Source organism: Neodiprion fabricii, chromosome 1 (assembly GCF_021155785.1).
Source record: "Neodiprion fabricii isolate iyNeoFabr1 chromosome 1, iyNeoFabr1.1, whole genome shotgun sequence".
Classification (NCBI taxonomy): domain Eukaryota; kingdom Metazoa; phylum Arthropoda; class Insecta; order Hymenoptera; family Diprionidae; genus Neodiprion; species Neodiprion fabricii.
Window position 1 is genome coordinate 10788042 of NC_060239.1, and position 20994 is coordinate 10809035.

At 41.5% G+C, this 20994-nt stretch overlaps 1 protein-coding gene across 4 annotated transcripts in view; it reads left to right on the top strand.

The window, feature by feature from the left end:
• LOC124175574 overlaps positions 1–20994 on the top strand; it is a 114897-nt gene that overhangs the window by 68578 nt on the left and 25325 nt on the right. For all 4 annotated transcript variants that reach the window (XM_046555974.1, XM_046555972.1, XM_046555984.1 and 1 more), the window contains 2 exons: positions 1714–1886; positions 7314–7478. In XM_046555974.1, the coding sequence (XP_046411930.1) occupies positions 1714–1886; positions 7314–7478 (338 nt within the window). The remainder of the gene's footprint in view (positions 1–1713; positions 1887–7313; positions 7479–20994) is intronic.

Here is a 20994-nt window from a genome sequence, read left to right on the forward strand (position 1 = left end):
ACCAACCGCCCACTCAAGCTCGTAACTTTTTCGAACGACTGTCGTATCATTGAATTAGGAGTACCTAGCCATCATTTTTCACTGTTTATCCAATCTCATATACTCCAATTTTCACAGTTTCAGCACGTATATGTACAGCAGCGTCTATTTTTCTCGAGTTAAAGGAAAACACTGAAAAATCGCACGAATAAAAAACGTTAAATAATCAAAGGCATTACGAGTCGATGTCCTTAACAAGGTTCAAAGCGATTCTTTCAACGAGAGTAGAAGCGGCTCAAAGATTTTTTTTCAAGTTTTTCATCATTCTGTTACAAGGGCAGTGAGTAAGGGAGTATCGATTTTATTCTGGCACAAAGAACGGGCAAATCCTTATGGCGACAATATTCGAGTGATAAAAAAAGAGGAGCGAAGGACGAAAATTTTCCATCGTGGATATTTTAAAAGTGGTTTTAAGTGATTACCGCCCTAGAAGGGCAGACGATTCTGTCCGGGAAATACAAAGATGGAGGGCGCCTCTGATTCCATTACACATTTCATTCGTTCCCACGTACCATAGCTTTTAGGAGCCTCGAAAAAGCAGCCCTAAATGTCTGACCTTCTCTTCCATGGCTTTCGGGGGGATGAATCTTGTGATGATCCTTCACCGGTAACGCTTGCCCAACTTACTTTTTCAGACTTCCTAGTTTCCCACTGACGTTAGTGAGTGATTGTCGATTGCCGCGTAACTAATCGACCGTACTGATTGAATAATCTCGTCGGCTTCTCACCGAAGAATTTTTTTTGTCGGTTTTCAAGGAAGGTAGTCAACTCTGTCACGTTTGATTTTTGAGTCAAGTTTGAGCAGCTACTTTTAGTAGCGAAAGGCTCGCAAATAACGAACGCTTATATGGCTGACAGATACTCGTTTTACCTTTGGAATTTGAAAAATGGTGTATCATTGTTACTTGCATTTATTCTACTTGAAACGACGGTTTTCAACTCTTTTCTTTTCGATAAATTTGAAAGAATTCGTAAGGTTCAAAAAATTCACTCCGCATTTTTTTCTGGTATCTACCTAGCTTTTGCAGAAACTAGAATGATTTATGACCGATCGAACTACACCCTCGGTTACAAATCTTGGGACCTGCTAATAATCAATAGAATTACAAAAACGTACTGAAAAAAGTACCACGATTAGATTTGAAACTTTAGTTCCAATGATAACTGAGATTGTGTCGTACCTGAAAGCACCTGGTATCCTTATTTTACAGCATAGACAAAGTCGTAACAACGTCAAAAGTGCAGCCTTGTCAAGACTTGCATCATCCGTTGAAATCGTGGTAATCAAACAATTATGGACCACTGTTCAAACTTCAAAGCTTAAAATAAAGATAGGAATAGTATTTTTCAGGCGTATAGTCTTTGTTTATTCGCAAGCCTTTCCGCACGAATACCAGGTATTCAAACTTGAATTTAAAATCAAGTCCGAAGAGTGACCATCCCCTTAAATATGCACACGGATCTCTAGCGAATCCGAACTTCATATCCGAATTGGGTAACAAAAAACTTTAGTGCAGCAAAAAATCTCACCGGTACACAAAACTTTTCCAAGTTCTACCCTCATTTGCTTTTGATCAAAAAAAGTCCGTTGGATTACGAGGGTGATAATTCGATGTCCGTAACGGTCGGCGATACCCATCGTTATTAACATATTTGATTACGGTTTTGTTCCAGACGGCGGAGTGGTCGGAAGTTCGGGGATGGGTCCTGTGGTGACTCCGCACACCCTCGAGCTCACTCCACGTGGTAGGGTGATCCTCCGGTCGGCGCCACCGGAAACGGCGCGGGCCTATCTACCCCCGGAGTATCGTCCTGGTAGAACCTATTCAGACACCGACTCCGAGAAGGTAACTATGCCCCCGCTCTCACGGTCCCATTAGCTATTCCCTCTTCTCCTTTTCCTCAATTTTATTACTCTTGGTTATCAAGCAGCCATCGATTTCTAGGTAAATAAAGCGTGTTACGCTCCAAAATCCACTGTCACCCCTTAGAATGTACATGTTTGCAATGACACAAATGAGCGCGCCTCAAGTCTTCGAAACAAAAAAGCTTTTTCAGGATCTGCACCAGATTTAAATCAGTGATATAATCCTTCGCCATTTGTGTACATACATACCTATATCAGGTTACTTTGGTTGTTTTTTTGTAGACCTGTAAAGGATCCTTTTCCACGACAAATAGCAAATACATTTAAACTTACTGGAAGCTTATCTTGTATAGAAAGCTGGCTCAGTAATTTTCGCATAAAAGCTATCGGTGGAAAAAATTATCCAAACATACATAGTAACACACTGTATAAGTTGCTATTATAATTTAGGCGTGACGCATTATGTCTGAATGACGACCACGTTCTTGCGGGCTACCGAGTATGCCAATAATAATGAAGAAACGACGGGTCGATCGACCGTTTGTTATTTCAACCCAGTAGGTTCAGCTGTTTCGGCTTAAGGGACGAATATGCATGTGAAAGACGGACGAAACAGATGGATCGGTATACATGTAGCCGTCGGTTTTTGCTCGAATTCAGCTTGAAGCGGGGCTTAATCTACTTTCGTAAATTGCCAACTTCACCGACTATGGAACCGAGCGCAGTATTTTCCTCGCAGCACGTTCTACCGGAAGCTTATCATGCGCTTGTAATTAAAAACTTTAGGTATAGTTGTTGCGCTGCCCGGTAGGACACCACCTGCTCCATTATTATGTGGGGCTTTGAATCGACTGATCTATCGACACACCGATATTCGTGTGCGTCGTGTCGTCAGGCACAGACGAGGAAGTTCGCGACAAAGCTCGAAAACTTTACCGAATGTTCTGATCACGTACATTGTTCGGGTTCATGGTGCGGGGTGAGCTTCTAAAGAGCACCACGAGTCTACGTACCTACAGGGGTAAAAGTGTATCGGGTGATCGGCGCAAATAAAACTTTAGGTGGGTAGATAGGATAGGAATTTCTCCGATATTATCCTTCCGCGTTTCATATCTTGGATCAGCCAAAGTATACCCTCAGACACCTTGAATGGTTCTACGCGTTATATTGAGATTGAGAGTCAGTACCTGTAATGCATATGCGATAGACAGACTCGCTGACCCGGGCTTATTAAAACTTATGACCGCCACTCCATATTCTCGCATAAGTACCACACGCGTGTGGCATTGAAAGCATGAAATATAATTCCGAGAGCTTATACTATGAGCTGGGAAGTTCATTCAAAAGCAGTAGGATCCTTTGATTCTATGCAGTCCAGTTTTCAACTCATGAACGTACAAAATGAATCGTCTGTTTATTATTCGAAGTACGAAGAACAGAGTGAATTTCATTAGGTCAACGTTCGGTGTGAGTGTAATCCTACGTTTTTTTAGTCTGGCCTTCCATTGAACAATATACTCGTTCTAACTCTATTTTTACGTGTAGCTACGAAGTATCCAGAGTTAGTTTTCCCTGACTGCACAGGATCATCACTTCTCTACATCAGAGATGCTTTCATCTATCATTCAAAGCGGAATACAACCTGAATTCCAAATTACTTGCGACCAGTTGAAAAGGACCTTTGCTTTGGCGGCTTTACAAAGAGAAAGCACTGCTGCAGGGCTCGCTTATTCATCAGTGCAGCGAAAATTTTCGTGTCATTTACGTTGCGACTACTACCATGACCATCTAGGAGTTATCTTGAGAAAAGATAAGAGGGCGAGAAAGAGAACCAGCTTTGCAATTCCAATAACACGCTGAAAATACAAGTGGTAGCGAGCGTATCGGGGAACGCTGGAGGGAAAAATAATACCCACGTCTATTTCTGCATTCGGTACGCCTTGTGTATTGTCAGAGAGAACCGAGTTGCGTTGACATCCGTTTATCCGGCTATCCCCGTCTCGTCGTCTGTGTCTTTTTCTATCGCCACCTCCGTTTCCTATTCTTCTTCTGGCGGATTCCAGCGGAACATGCGAAATCAAGCAAGCCGCATTTTCACCGTATCAGCAGCGGCTTCATTCTCATCTTTATCTTCTCTCATCGCGATTCTCTGGCTTTCGCTTCTATACTGCTCGTTTTCGTTCGTAGAATCCACCGCTTCTCGGCGTTCCGTTCTTGGTGATTTATGACGTATCTGCCACTGTAAATGTAACAAGATGTGAAATGAATGCTACATGGATCTGCCCATCTTCTTATACCTTCACGATCAGCTGGAGGATCCCAGTCCTTGACATCAACGTGCGGGTGCCTTGCGTTAGATCTTGATGTGCATGGTGTTACATTCCGGTCGTCACCGGAGGCTTTCTTTCCGAGTGACGATTGGGTATGGCTATACTTTACCACGTTTTATATAATAACAGCGTTTCGTGGCACAGATGTATCCTCAGGTCCGTGAATAAGCCGCGGGGAAGTAGCTTCAATAGATATTGAGATTTTGCCGCGCGTTACAGCTATACTGAATGAAATATTCAATCGGCGTAGTTATGTTTCAACCAGGAACTATATGGTGCAAATCCAAAATGAATACTTCATATTCCTAGTTGGAATTAATATGTGTTATTCAGCAGTAGTCGGTGTTAATGGAATTTGATTACAGTGAGCTGTAAACATTCATGAAATTGTTGTAATGGATGTGTGCGTGGCGATCATGTGCTATCAATATTGGTGCTATTAACTAATCATTTGCTTGGCGTTGCAACGTGAAAGAATTGAATCATGGCTTTAATATAGGGATAGCATCAGTGCTGATTAGGAGTAATGCATGCTATACTTATTGATCAGCACTCGAGTGATCATCGGCTGCACGGTAGGATCGTTACCGAAAAGGATGACGAGCTCGTTCAGGGATTTGTAGGATAATCGTGAATATCACTTAAGAGTATCGAATATTACTTTTGAAAATATTCTTTTATCGGTCATGTTCACTACACTCTCCATCATTTGCCATAAGTCCACTCACGGGTTTTCCCATGATGTTGAACAAGGCGGTCCAATTATCCACTTATTCATCACTGCGTTCAATGGTAAACTTATTTATCCAGTACTGACATTGAACACCTTAGATTTTAATCCAGCCCTAAAAATGTCTTTTATCAAGAAAAAATTGCGCATGAACCCCTATATTCATACTTCCACAGGTGATTGAAAAACAAAGTCTGAAAAAAAAGACTGGGGGTCACTATTCTTTCCTTTGACGTTGCGAAGAAGTTGTTTTTTCGATCTGCATCGACCAATAACTTTTGGGTGTTAGGATGATTTGAGAATTACCGTTCAGCGGAGACGATCTCATTATCTATAAAGTGTAGACTAGAGGGGCGTCAGAGGCGTAACGGTACTTGAGCGACGCTCCCTAGAACTTGTCGAAGAGCTAGCCGAGTCGCTGAGATTATTAAATTATTAATTAATCGCGTTCTCCGAGGCAGGAGTTGAAGCCGGTAACCTAGTTAACTTTCGAGGGACTTCGATTGGTCTTGAACGAGTAAACACTTCGCCGGTATACCTGCACTTATCTAACTACCTACCTACCTGCCAGCTAGTGAATACTTGCGATCGTACCACATCAGCTGTGACGGAGCCTCGTCGTTGTCAGAGTAATTAGCAGTTTCGCTTGTACCTTGAATACGAATTAACCTGAATATACCGAACGAGACGAACTGCACATTCGCCGGTAAGCCTTTCTCGGTTACTGCCTACCTGTTCTCTCGTATCCAGGTACTCTTCTGATTCCGTGCACGTTGATGTTCTCTCTAATTACGGGATTTACGGATCAGGGCCTTAAATTTCCGCATTTCCACGGCGTTAATGGGGTACATCAATCTTATGCGTTCAAAATTTCAACCGTTTCGCATCTTCTGGTTTCAGGAAATGAATCATGACTCATGAATATGTTATTCGCAGTGCTTCATGGAGTGTTTAATTCTGATTTTCTCTTTGCATTCGTCTTCAGGCTCAAACGCAGGCCTTTTCTGAAAGCAGCTTTGCTAACAGTTGAACTGTAAATTTCCCTTGGATAGTGTCTCGCTTTAAATTTCAACTCCGACAGGCTGACAATGAATACCTCGTAATCGTATTCCTGAAATCTTTCTGGATTATTTGCCGCTTTATGAAAGTGAGAAATTGTACCATCATGTACGTGATATCTATAACTTAAAATTAGTTGGATCACGTTGCGTTGCAGCGCAAATCCTGGCTGGTTCTCCACCCATGGGAAATGTGCTCGTCTTCAAACAAGCAGACACAATGACTTGTTCCCGTGGAGATGAGAAATGTTCGCGTGACTCCCATACGGTCGGGAACGTTGGAGAAGCATTTCCTCTTCCTCTTTACACTTCCGTTCAATATATCTTGCTATACATATTTGAAGCTGATGCGCCTAGGTTCGTGTATGTACGAGACTCGGTTCCAGTCATTCCTACCCGAGAGCATTCAGCATGTTGTAGCTGTAGTGATTTACCCTTCCAAGTTTCCTCACCACCTTTAATACATGCTCCACTTGAGTTTCAGTTTGGAATTATTGGGTTTTTAGTAAAAGTCAGTCAAGGTGATTTGTGAAGTGAACAAATTCTCTGGCGGTATCGGCGGTTGAGTCGCGAGCTTTTCTGGCTCGATATTTCATCCTGTTTGACAATCTAATATTGCGTGGATCAAGTACGCCTGAATATACAAGAGGGAAATTTATTTCGTCTTCTTCGCACCGCCGTCGTCTCACAATATCGTCTCGACGTTTTTCCTCCGCTTTTTCCTCTTTCCGAGCATCTATTTATCCGTTGTCAATCAACTAGCTGAACCTTCTTACCTACCCGGAATCAGATTGGCACTTCCCGCGCGGTGCGCCAAGGTTGTTGACTCGATCCTCCGTAGAACCGATCGATAGTCCATTCTCGCGGAGAATTCTTTCCAAGAGAAACAGTCTGATCCACTTTATCATGTAAATTCCGTCGGCATTGTCGTTTTCCGATCGTGAGCTCACTTCCGGAACCGTTCGACATTTCTCTTACGCTTCGTTATCCGTTTATCCGATATACTCTACCAGCGTTCAAAAGGACATACGTTACCCGAATTCGTCTCGCCCTACATTCTCCCGCTGTTGCGTATCTTCACGATTGACGGGAACACGGAGGCACCCTTGGCACATTCCACAGCATCGACTCGAACTCTCCATAAATCAAATAACATCTCATCCATTCGAGACCACCCCGTAGTCCCAACACAACTTGTACCGTTGTACGTTTCAAATCCAACTAATTCTCATCGTGGAATCTAACCCCTGCTGGTGAACGTCGCTTAAATGTTTATTCCTGGTTTTCAGATGTGGATGTACTCGCTGGGCAGGGCGCTGCTGGATACGACACCCCGGGGTGCAGCTTTGACTGGGACGGGGTCGGTGTCGCCATCCTCTGCGCTGCAGTCAGTCTTGGCCGCCATGACGGAGCCTGACCCACGCCGAAGAGCTTCTCTCATGAACCTTCTAGACGTAAGTGCTATTCTCACTTCTCATTCTTCTTCGGTACAATCTGCAGTGTAACGCTGGGCTTGTCGTCGCCCAGCACCCTCGTCCGATGCGTTTCCCTTTCCGGCTGCATCCGTCGTACGCTCGTAAATGGACGCATCATTCAGCCCTGAGCGTTTGTAAATATTTCATGGACTGAAGTGATTCTCCTTTGTCAGAATAAAATGCTCGAATCGTACCGGAAATCTTGCGAAACTTTGCGGCCGAGGGTGGTTTATCGTTATTGTGATGTCGAGTGTATTGCAATCATTTAACATATCTTGAAAGCTTCGCCAAATTGTAAAGGAAAACTTTTTTTTCGAAATTATAACTTTTTGTAGAATTTAAGCATACCGGAAAACTTTCTAAGAAATTTGATAGTATACTATTTTATAAGGTATTTTAAAATTACATAATAATCTTTCAAAAACGTTTGAAAATCTTTGAACATTTGTGAGATCTTTAGAAGCTATTTGAAAGATCCGCAATTTTCTGAGACCTTTTGACCTCTTTGAAATCGTATGCAACCATTAAAAATTAGTTCGAGTCCTTCACCTGGTTCTAGATTGCCATAACAAATCCTTTGAAATCACTTCCCATACTCACCGAATCCAAAATGTACGTAGGCGGATGATACAAAATTAGTTACACTAGATTCCAATTCGCGAAACGAACTTGCGCTACGGAAAACATACAGGTGCAGTTGGTTAACATCGTAACTATCCCTGGATGAAACTGATTCATGGCGTGGAACGCACTGCGAAAGCATTTGGCAGTCCATGTACTCGCAAAACACGATGCGATGAAAATTCGCATCCCGGTACACATTTTGGCCTATGAATTGATGTGCACTTGGTCATGCAGTGCTCGAAATGCATCTCACAATCAGCTGGTTCATAATTCCAAATGCAACGATACCAGTCACCGTGAAGATATGGGCTCTGAAGGCTGCGATGTATCGGGTGAGTGCTGACAGGATTACGTGCATATGGTGGCGTCGTGCGTATTCGAACCAAACAGTAAATTGCAGTGTATGTAATACGCGTGCTCAAGGTGACGCGGTATCGTCGACCTGGCGTTGAATATTTACGCGTAACCTATTCCTATCGCATTGCAAACGCGAATACGATTGTAGGTATGAGCTGCATCCAAATTATTTCAGACGTCAGATGGACTTATGGATATACCGATAGAGAAATCGATGCTTATTCCACGTATTGTGATACGGATTTAACACGGTAGGCTTTATTGGGTGACCTTACAGAGATGTTTTGGATCGATGACTACATGTTTTTGTTATTTTTAAACGGCTATTAGGTTTCTCTATCTTTCGGGTATTCGATGGAAGAATGTTACGAGTAGAAGATGAATAAATAAGTTTTCTAATAGAACAGAAAATCGCCGAACGCTTTGACGGTGGAAAAGAAAAACATTAGTCTCGGAAAAATTATGTAGAAAATTTTAAAGTCGTTTATTGAAATTTCCGAAACTTCAGTAACATGTAATGCGGAGTTTCAATCGCGGTGGTCAGATTTTTGCGTTTCCATAAACTGGAATATGAGGGGGGGAAAAATGTGTCAAAACAGTTTCCCTAATTTTTAAAAGGTCGACGGCCAAAGCCTGGCTTTTTCCTTTGCCTCTTGCAGCCCTGTCGTTATATTGTTTTGGAAAAAAGGCGTTAGAAGTTCGCGGCACCTATACGAAGGTACGTATTGTCCGTCAAGTGAAACATTTTATGCGTCGTGCCCGAGCCGAGTTGCGTCTCCCTCTGAAGGCACTCGGTGTTACGCCCAGCCACTCAACCGAGAACCTTTTAAAACGCGTTCTCTGTTTTTCAAGTGAAAAGTATTCATGGCTCGTGATATACCCCTCGCAATTTCACCCGGATAATTACTCCGAAGTTGCTTGCTGTTTGCCGGTAAATAGGCATAGATAATAATCGTGACGAACTTGTTTTGACAAAGCGCTGAGAAGAATATCGTTCGATTTATTTAGTTGGGAAATTTTTTATCATCGTATATTTTCATATCAGGCATGGTTGTAGGATGATTCAATATTGGATGAACAAATTAGTTTATTTGTGAAAGAAGTACACGAGTAACGAAAATTACTAGGGTTTCTTTCAACGAGCAGAGATGGTTAGTCAGTCTCTTTGATTTTCGAACGGAAAATGAAAATAAATTATTTATACAAAATTATTTTGCTGATTCACGATCTGCTTTATTTTTTATGGAAGTACGGAATTTCTTGTTTCGAAACGTGCTATGTAGGTATTAATGAATTTCATATAATCTTCCTGCAAGTAATTCAAGGCGAGGAAGAATTTTCAACGAAAATGGTGTAAAGTTTATCTTTTCATTTTAAATTTTTCGGGATTCGAGGGAATCGCAGTCACGTATCTTCGGGATTATTTTCGTCACAGATTGTACCTAAGTATACGTATTATACGTATATAATATATGTATATATATATAGTAGGAGCAGCATATCCTAGAGTGGAAAAATGTCCAATATAAATTTCACTCTAAATTCCACATTATACGTAAAAGTATAATACGTTTAAAAATATTTCCTACATCTATTTTAATTGCTAGGAATATTCGTCGTTGCCCGACGAGAAGGACGAAAAAGAGATAACGAAGTACTCAGGTTCCGATAAATTTTATGCGCACAAGAAACATTCCTACGCATCGGATTCTCAAATATAATTCTGTTCTAATATTTATAAATTACATTTCGTTTCATACAATGCCGGTTACGTAATTAGATAAAAGCTGCTCAAGAAGACAAGGAAAAAAGAAAAAGAAATCCTACAACACTTAACGCGTAAATTAGACTGGGCCAAAAAAGACGAAGAATTTTTTTTTTTAATGGTACTGTAAAAACATTGTTCATGACGACAAATAAAAATTATCCTGAAAGTTTGAGCCCTTAATATTAATATTAAGGGGCGTATCGTTACAGCCATTGATTTTTTAACAGTTACCGCATTTTTTTTATCAAACTGAAAAATTTTATCAATCCATATTTTTAAGGGAAATTAAATTTCCTACAAAAAAGCTCTGTTACTAAATTGACGTAGATCGAGCCGTTTCCTTGTAATCGTGCCTTAAACATTGATTTGTTTTTTCAAATTTTTGTTTGAATTTTTGATTTTTGTAATTACCAGAAAAACCAATATTTTCATAGATCAAACCATTATTTTTGTGGGAAATTTGATGCTCTACAAAAAAGGTCTCTCAACATTTTTCATGAAATTCACTCCTTTAAAAGTTATTCGACATTGAAATTACTTTTCAGATTGATAATTGACGGATTTTGGGTTAAAAAAAATGCGGTAACTGTCAAAAAATCAATAGCTGTACCGATTCACCCCTTAATATTAATATTAAGGGCTCAAACTTTCAGGATAACTTTTATTTGTCGTCATGAACAATGTTTTTACAGTACCAAAAAAAAAAAAAAATTCTTCGTTTTTTTTGGCCCAGTCTAGTGTAAATTATTGATGGTATCATTCCTCGAGGAAATTGGTTAGCCAATGTATACGGATCAAGAAGACGCTGAAGCTGCATCTCGGCTCCTTGGAGGAACACGGAGGTGATTTTGCAAGTTATATCGCGATGAGGAATTACATCAGGCTTGCACGCTCATACCGAGATATGATTTACGATTGAAACTTGGCTCGGACAGGTATACAGGAGAAGGGGGCAAACAATAATTTTGCGAATTAATTTACGTTGTGTATAGGTATATACCGTGCAGCTTGGGATAAGGTTCACCACCGCAGGAACTCCATCGAGCTCAGGAGCTCAGGTTACCACTCTGCGGTTGGCAAGTCGGAAATCTGGCCAGCCAGCTTCGGTCCTCGTTGCGCGGTTGACCCGTACAGTTTTGGCCAGAAAGAGCCTGGGAGGCCAAGTCTGGCACCTCGAGTCCCGCGGTGTTGGGGGTGCATAATAAACCAATTTGCTTATAATTAAATACAGGCGGGGTGCGCGTATCCTCGGAGTTGTTTGTACACGGCAGTGAAAATCGTGAATATGTATGTAATAATAAACGCTGCGCGTATACAATGTGAGCTCACATCAGTTCCGATGCACAATCATACCCGGAATGCACTGAATCGAGGTTTTTCAAAGTACACACGGAGAACTTGATATACGCTGGTCTCGTCGAATCGAATTACAGGAATAACAAATTCCATGGGATTTATAAAAAAATAGGTTTGTGAGGCAGGGCTGAAGCTCCGAATTTGAAAAGTTTAGAAAAGACTAATTCCGCATTACTTGGTAGCGAAACTTGAAGTAAAGAAATTACAGTTTTACGAAACTACAGAGTTTTGAATGGGCGAAAATTTCGATATGCAGAATTCCGGAAATTAAAGTCACGATAGAGCAAAGTTCCGAAAGTAAAGTTCCGGTAGAGCAAAATTTCGAAAATTAAGTTTCGATCGAATAAAATTCCGAAAGGTAAAATATACTCGCACAGAGGAGTTTACTCAACGAGTGGGTGTAAAAAATCAGAAATACCGAAGATCCGAATAATCAGGATTCCGAACTTAAAAATATCGATAATCCCAAACAAACAAAGATGAAAGTGGTAAAAATTCTCCAAGCCAGAAATCCACAGAACTGAAAATCTTCGATCATTCAAAATTTCGATGTTTTAGATTTTTAAATTTTCTCATTTTCGCACTTTCGGAACTTTGACTTCTCGGAGTTATGCTCTTTTGGGGCCTTGCACCTTCGGAACTTTGATCTTCGGGTTTCGGACCATTCGAAACTTCAATGTTTGGTCAAAGTTTGATTTCGTTGCATTAAGTTTTTCCACCGAAAAATTCGGAATTTAGCATTTTCGGAACTTTTAAAATTCGGAATTTCAGTGCTGCCCCTTACTGGGGCCTGTAAGTGGTGCGACTTCGTCCCACGACCCTGGGTCGAGAATTGGAATATTGATCTCGAAATTGGACTTGATTCTAGGTCAAACACATGAAGCATAAATTACTTGAAACTGGTTGAAGTTCGTTCGCGATTTTATCTAAAACGGAAAGCAAACAATTCCTCAGAATAATCTAAAAATAACTCGAATCTGCTCGGGGCGAAAGTGAATTGAAAATATCGATTCAACGGGTTTGCGAGATATTATTTTTGGATGATAAAGGGAGGCGAAAATTCTCGGTAAGAGCTTTGAATAGGATGGCATCTCCGCGGGTGCGGTGGTGACCTCAGCGTGGCATCTGCAAAAGCTCGGGGTGGTGGGGGAGGGGGAGGGATACCAGAAACGTCTAACACTGCTGGTGACCCCTGACCTTTCCGTATGCTCAAGGCTTTCCATTCAATGAAAATTTTCTACTTGGTATTCAAACTTTCCGTTTTTCGTTTGAAAAGCTCCCTGAGCCATACACCTTTCCGCAATACACAGATACACGTATATGTATATATATATATACACCCTGTACCTAAACAAACATGTGATGTATTATGTACACATCCAGCGTGGAAGCGCGCTTCTCGGAGCTTGTCCTCCTCTGCTCAAAGTTGGAGCCCATGATCCACCCACGTGTAACAACGAGCAGTTGTTTGTGGGTTTGTAAAATTTCATTCAAACCGCGGCAAACAGTTGCGGAGAGAAAATTGCATTTCTGCTGTACACGTGGATCACGTAAGGATGTCTCGAGCTTTTGCAAAAGTTATTCTTATCATTACTCTGGAAGTCGTAACTGACCGATAAGCCTGGAATAACTTGTATATTTACTGGTCGTTTGGCGCAGGGCTTCTTCGCGGTTTTATCGATGCGTATAGCGGATTATTTAAACGAGGAAAGTGAACGCCGCGTAACTTCTTCCGCTTTTTACGACAGAGATGACATCCTTTGCGGAAATTAAGAGGCACCGTTCAGCTCGCCTCACAGCTCGTTAATGGCGGTGAGAAACTTTTGTGTCACGAAATTTACGAGGAAAGAAAACATCGTGTGATTCAGTTGGTTTTGAAGGTCAGAAAATTTTGAAACGAAAAGCTTTTCGCTGGAACATAGCTTACGTCGACTGACTTCTTCAGTTCTTTTTATCAAATTTCCCTCAAATGTTAATACCTTTTGTTTCTCTTTCTGGCAAAGCAATGACGTGAATGGTGCCTCGAGGACGGGTTTTGTTTGTATACATGTGTAGGTATGAGGAATTACGGATCGATCGAGAAAACTTGAGACGTATTTTCGGAACTGCGGCGAATCAAGCCAGTGGATTAAGAATCCCGGCGTATTTCTGTTCCTACTGGCCGTTCGTTCCTGCGATCCGTCGATCCGATTCTTCGCAGGGTTGTTATTTTTACGTTTGACAATTCTCTCGATTAAATTTCCAGGAATCAATTTCTTATCTGAAATCTGTACTTGGAATTTTCATCGCCTGGAACATATACCGTACAATTGGGGTGATTATAAGAGTCTACATTTTACAGCACCCACTTTTCACTCGATCATATCGATGTGTCATAAAATTAACGACTCGTTTCATCCAAATATTCCGTTCTAAGGTGGGTGCATGTGCCTTCTTAAATGTCACAGGGGGTCTGACCTCGATAGGTCGTGACGTCACGGATTTGAATTCTGGTTTAACATACCAAAATGTGGCCATTTTCGCGAAGGAAGATGGCAAAGGTCAATCGAACAATAAGGTTCACGTTTAGAGCAATTAACCATGATTTTTCGTACCAAATCGATCTGGATATCTGTTGCTGCACAATTACGGCGGCCCGGAAAATCAGCGGGGGATAGAATTTAACATTCACGCGGTAAAATTCGTCGGAATAACCTTGCGACGTGACATCATGGCCTGTCGCGTATCATCAGCTCGGAGTCAACATCAGGTATGCATGCAATGTCCGCGTACTAAAGCTATGCGCGCAGTACAGATATCGCGGAAACCGAAACGTGTTTGAGGGCGTCCTACGCACCCTTTGTTCTTTATGATCCAGGGCAAGTGAACCCTGGAATCGCGGTTTCGAAACGCTGCCCGAAAGTCACGTGGCCCAGCTTTGCTTGCGCGCTTGGATACGGGGACAGATAACGCTGCTCGGGACCCTGGAAAGTCATTGTACTTTGCGTGAATTGAGTGCCAAATCAGTCGCTGACTCATCTTTAAATATTCGATCGAAACAATGCGTAATTACTCGGCCGCACTTTCGTTTCATCGCAACACGCGCGCAACGCCGCGAGGCGAACTGATTTTCAGTCTGGCAACCTTGGTTGGATTCTTCTTTTTTTTTCTTCTTCTTCGTCTTTTCATTGTTATTGTTATTATATAACATCTTCTCCTGCTTTGGAAAACGATGATAATAATTCGCTAATCGATCCCGAACGTTGATGGGCCATTATAAACCGAACCGCGATAAGATTTTCGATATACGTTGTATTCTTCACATCGAGAACTTTCAGGCTAAGTGAAAACGGCACTTGTAACCTTTCTCTTGGATTGAGTAGATAATGCGAAAATTTGAGATGTGATTTTTTTTTTAGAATATTTCTTATACTTTAAATGTATTCGAGACTGCGGTGATGAAAACTGCACGTGATTCATACTTATATTTTTTTGGTACATTATTTATCACAAATTCAATGAAACAGTTTTATAATTCTATAGTGAATTCAAGATTTTTATTTGTTCACCAAAATTAATATCATTGCTCTGATAGCATTTCGAATAAAACTGAGCAACAAAAAACTCGACGCTCTTGCTCGTAAGTTTGGTATTATTTTCGTCCGCTCGCACACAGGAACGACGATTATTGCACATCGGTGTATTGCCTAATTTTTCTATGATCGGAGAGATTTGTCCTGAAATTGATACGGTGAAGCTGAAATTGGTTAGCTACGTATTAAACTATAAATTGTCTCGAGTACTACACACGTGCAGACGCCCGACCTGATGTGTAAAATGACGAACAGACAAAATCCGTATTGATCGATTTGAAGATAATAAAGAGGAAATGATCGGCAAACAGGACTTGGGCATCGTTTTTCAATGTATGACTATGCGTCGGTTATTTTTTTCCAGCCTAACCCAACTCAACCCAACGCTCATAATTGAACATCGTATTTCACTCGGCGATGGGAAAATCGAGTTTAATCGATGTCGGGACGACCCCGTGTAGTATATTCATGCGGTGTAACATTGGGCTAAACTTTGTCTCCCTCCTCGCCTCGTATAGCCTTGCGATGACGATAAGAGAATCACGAGCACAGTTCAGGTGTAATTTTGTTTCCCAATTTAATCGCAATGTTCCTCCCCCGTCAGTTCGCACATATTCTGATACCCGTGAAATCAGATTACCAAAAGGATTTTTAGGCTTTGGCCAGAATCGGAGGAACGGTTGGTGTCAGGACGATTTAAAGCCATTGAGTCGATCGAAATGTTCGATGCAATGATTAATCGATCGTTGAAAGAGTGATTGAAATTAACTCGATTAAAAATGTGTTAAACTGGACATTCGAATATTCGAAACGAAGTCTTCGACCTATCTTCACTTTCATCTCTCCATACTTTTCGATAAACGGGAATTACCGCTATTGGCGTTCTAGAAACAATGCGATCTTATAATACGAAGCAATCATTAAGTTAACATTTGTTTAAACTTTTGGACTAGGCTCGGCCGGCCATATTCAGCATATTTAGATTGCTCACTCGCAAATTCGGTGGCACGACGATTTCTAAGAGGAATCGATTTCGTTTGGTTTCGACTGCGATACCGATGATTTCCGAATCAATGAGATTACCTACGAGTTCCTGCGATTTCTGCTGATTCCAACGATTACGAGTGATTTCAATATTTCAGAAATCATTGAATTCTGGACTGTCAAGAAATGAACATTGAGTAATTATTATAGATTAACACAAATTGATTTCCGATTAGGGATACGTGGGGACTCAATCAATAACATGAATTATTAAAGAAATTGGAATAATTATTTTATCCTCTCATAAACATTTTCGTGAACACAAACTTTTTTCACTTACAATAAGAGATGACATCGAGAATTTATCCATATACATAGACGTTGGATAAAGGCTTGCTTGCTTGGAAAGGGGATGAATGATTCCCAGCAATTCCCGAAATCACGTGATTTTTTTGTGATTCCCCATGATCTCCCATGCATTTTGAGAAATCATGATGACATCAGGATTCATGCTATTCGAGCAATTTCCAGCGACTTTTAGCGATTTCCTGTCTGATTTTAGATGAGATGGTTCAATGATTTCTTAAGTGCGCAGCCCCTCGATATTCAGGCAAAAATTTAGTGACCCCCTTACGGACTAGATGTTATAGGAACGCCATTATGCGAGGAAGTGCCTGGAAATATCGTTAGATCGAGTATAAAATGGGTGCAGAAGTGAATCGATTATTTTCAGCCAGCTTTCGGAATGCTCAATTTCGGTGAGGACGAGTCCCCGTTCGCTTCGTTGTAATAATTTATCGACGCGATGCGCCGGCTATCCATCGTCTCAGGGTTTCCAAGCCAGCTGAAGGCGAGGGCGAGAGTAGAATGACAGGAGGAAAGGAATGGGGGCGAATCCAGGAGCATCCAGAGTTCCAAGTCCTGAGACGAGGCGAAGAGTAGCCGAAGGTAGGTCAGGAGGGGTTAGGTTAGGATGGTCTACCAGCTCCTCTCGAGATGGGTTCGCGGTTAGAGCGAGAAACGATACCCTTACACACCCACAGGTTGTCGATAATAGGGAGATATCGACAGGATATCGGGATTCGGGAAGGGGGGAATCCGCCAGAGAAATTACGACTAATGGATCGACTGCTGTTTCGATCTACGGATCGACGGTGTTACACACACGTGTTAGATCGAACTGATTTCGGATCGTATTACACAAGGTGTGTGGGGGGCATGAGATACTCTGGAACTGAACGGCCAGTCAGGATTTCATTAATTTTGCATGCAATATATGCAATTTATTCAACTTATTCGACTTGTTCCGTAGCTTGTCCACAATCCGGGGACGTTCAGTCTCGCGTAACCGATGTGTTGAATATTTTGGATGTATTATACATTCGGATCTCGATATTGTGGTGAAAATTCCCCCTAAATTGGTTCTCTTCTCAGTTTTTCACTCGTTTTTTCATGCTTGGATATTGTGAGTTTGCGAAATTGGTTACTTCGAAGAATAATCACGACGCGGCTGAGAGCCTGTGAATTCCACGTTTGCCAAACTTAACTCATGCTGATCACCTTAATGACCCATCTTCATACTAGAATCTGGAGTTATAAATTTCTTCACGATGTTAATCTAACGACTGTTCGATTAAAATATTTTCCATCGAGAACGATCGAAGTATAAACGACAAGCTCGATATATGATTCTTTTGCGAAATCTACGGCTTTGAACTGAAATGACGTGTCAAAAATGCAATTATATCAGCACAGACGACTGTGCTTGTGATTACTTAACACCATCAATTAGTGGAGTGGTAATGAAACAAAGTAACTCTGGACGTTGATTAGTCAATTTAATCAGGCATTTACAACGTTGATTTAATTTTCCGGTAGTACAATTCACACAATCGGTGTTTGTCATTATTGAATTATGCAGCACCCTGTCTACACATTCATCCACCAAATTGCGCCGGGCGCTAGGAGATCTTTTTTCTCACACCGTAACAATCCATATAGGATCCTTTCAACGTCAACCCGTCCGACTGTTATCTCTTGGCCTGATTTTCGTCAGACGCGATTCCAGGCACGTCAACGACACGTTATGCGATCAATCAATTATCAGTTTCCGCAAACTATGCTTCGGCTGGGTGGAGAAGGCTATAGAATTGACCTCGAGGTCGGGGGAGACCGGAAGCAAGTTGGCGACCTCGATCTTTGAAATTTGATTTTTTGTGTTCATTAGCAATCAACCGTGCAGAAAAAGTCGAGATTATGTTACACACTTTTCAACGCTTCGAAGTGTTAGATACCTTCAAAAAGTTCACGTGTATCGAAATCGGGAAAATATTACGTATCCCGATGTGAAGTATGAATGAAAAACAAAAAAGTGTGGCTTTTCAGCAGCCGCAGTGAAATATCGAGCATATTTGCACGAATTAACAAGTGGCTTATTCGTCGATGCAGTCAGCAACAAATTTTTCACTATTTGATAAGACATGTACACCATAAATGATCGGTAACATTGGAAACTATGAAATGTTACTTGACGACTTTCTGAGAGGTTATGTGAAATTTAATCAAGGGGTTGATACTGGGGGTAAAAATCACGAGATCCTGGAGTCCGTATACTTGAGTTATCTTGACGTAATGCAATCAGTGATCGTGTCAAGTACAGCGATAACTGAAATCGCCAGTTTATGTGAACTCCCTTTTGGATCCAAATGAAGTCTGTATTAACGTAACGCGCTATTTAGAAAATCGATGAAAGAACAACCGATCCGAATCCCTGTGACGGTTTGACAACCCATACTCGTCACGCACACCTGTCAACGCAGCCATATTCCATCCCAAGGCCCCCCTCCAAAGTGGGAAGACCGATGAAAATGACAATACTCGTCCTCATGAATGAAACGTACGTGGAATGGAATCGTGCCACCCACTCACGACGTCGCTTCCATGTGACAACGAGCACCTGAGACATGGAAGGAGAGAAAGATAGAGGGAGAGAGAGACGGACAGTGAGGGATGCTGAGAGTGGCGTTGACTGAGTGCCGGCTACCGCAGTAAACTCATTACTCTTCGTTTGATACCTTGCGCAGCTCTTTGTCATTAATTATACCAACCGACCAACAGACGAGGTCTGGACTGCATGCTGACGTCTCTGTCGAACCTACGAGGATCTTTTCGACGCGTACATGGATCCCAAGCTTGGGATCGAGAACGAATAGCCTGTGGTCCAAGCTTTTGCAAAAATTTGGCACCGATGCACTTGCTCATTGGCGAATGAATTCAATCGACGGGATGAGTGGAGAGCAAAAAAAAAAAAAATAAAAAATTAAACACATTTTTCTGTTCTTAATAAGGTATATTCGTCTATTCTTTTGCAGAATTATTATATTGTCAGTTTTGCTACGAATTGCTGCAACCGCTGCATGCTTAACTTGCGACATCCTTCGCTCATTGGGATAGGGAAATTTATTCACGAGCCTGACGGAGGGAAAATCAACCAAGCTGTTAGTTTGCTCAGAGTTAATATAATTAATTTGAAGCTTGGGAATTACTTAACGACACGGCTTGCTGGTGCCATTTACAGCCAACTGCCACCGGCTTCTGGGACTCTCGCTAATGAAATACAATCGATACAATAACGTAACTTTGTGCCAGAACGATTCTGAGGGGACGCTATTCGGAGGACGCTCAGTCTTGATTACACGCGTCAGTTTACTTGTCATTTAATTCAGATTCAGTGAGCATAGATTATCCTCTGAGATACCTACACCGTTTATACAAATTATATTGTTCATTTCCATGGACTGCGGGTGTTCCATTAATTCACGAAGGATCAGACATTGACGCAATCTGAGAAATTTGTTGGGAACTTTGAACTCCACCAGATAAATTTGGGAAAACGGAATTACTGTAGAGAATGGATAAGATTGATTATCAAAGAAAGAGCTGCTCATACGTGCATGGCAATTGCATACTTAAGAAAAATAGACCGATTATTGGAAATTGTTACATGGTTCGAGAAACTTGTCACTATTTCGAGTAAGGAAATCTTCGAACATTTTTTTGCATTTTTCAAGAAGTAAAAACTTGATACATAGCAATTAAGAATGTTGAAAGTCGAAAAACGGAGAGGTAAAAGATAGAATGCCAAACTGTGGAATCGTCAGATTACTCTCGATAATATAGAATCGTATGTAAGCTCTGGATTCTGATTTTCCATGTTTTCAATTTTTTGTACTTGAACTTTCCACATTTTTTAATTATAAGAATAAGATTTTCGCGTCTATGAAAACTGGATATTCCGGTCCTTCTATCAATCAGCAATTCTAATTTTGTACCCTTATCCTTGTAAGATGCTTAGAATAATGACGAGGGATAAAAGGCCCTAACAAATTACAACGATTCGATTTTACGCTCGATTCGCGTGACCGCCACAGTGTAAAAAAAAGAGCCTCGCTAAAATTGCGCCCCAGTGGGCGTTGCATTAAAATGGGCAGAGGGTTTCCCCAGAAGGACGGAAGGTTCCGTTTCCACATTGAAGCGTGCTTCTGTTCGGGTTGTGTTCAACCGATGAATGCCCACTGTTAGTGCTCAGCAATTAAACCTGCCAGGAAAATCTGGAGCGTAGCTGGTACCCGTAAATGAAGACGGGAAAAGCCTGGATGAATGGTCGCGGGTTGGATATTGTTTTGTCCCGTTGATGCACGATCCCTGCCAGCTCGGGCCGTCGCGATATGTTTCTGCTCTTCAAGCTTCGCTGCAGCTTTACGGAACTTTCTATCAAAGCGAACGAGGTAGGTACGAGGTCTACAGGGTTAGAGCCAGATTGTGGTCAAAGCTG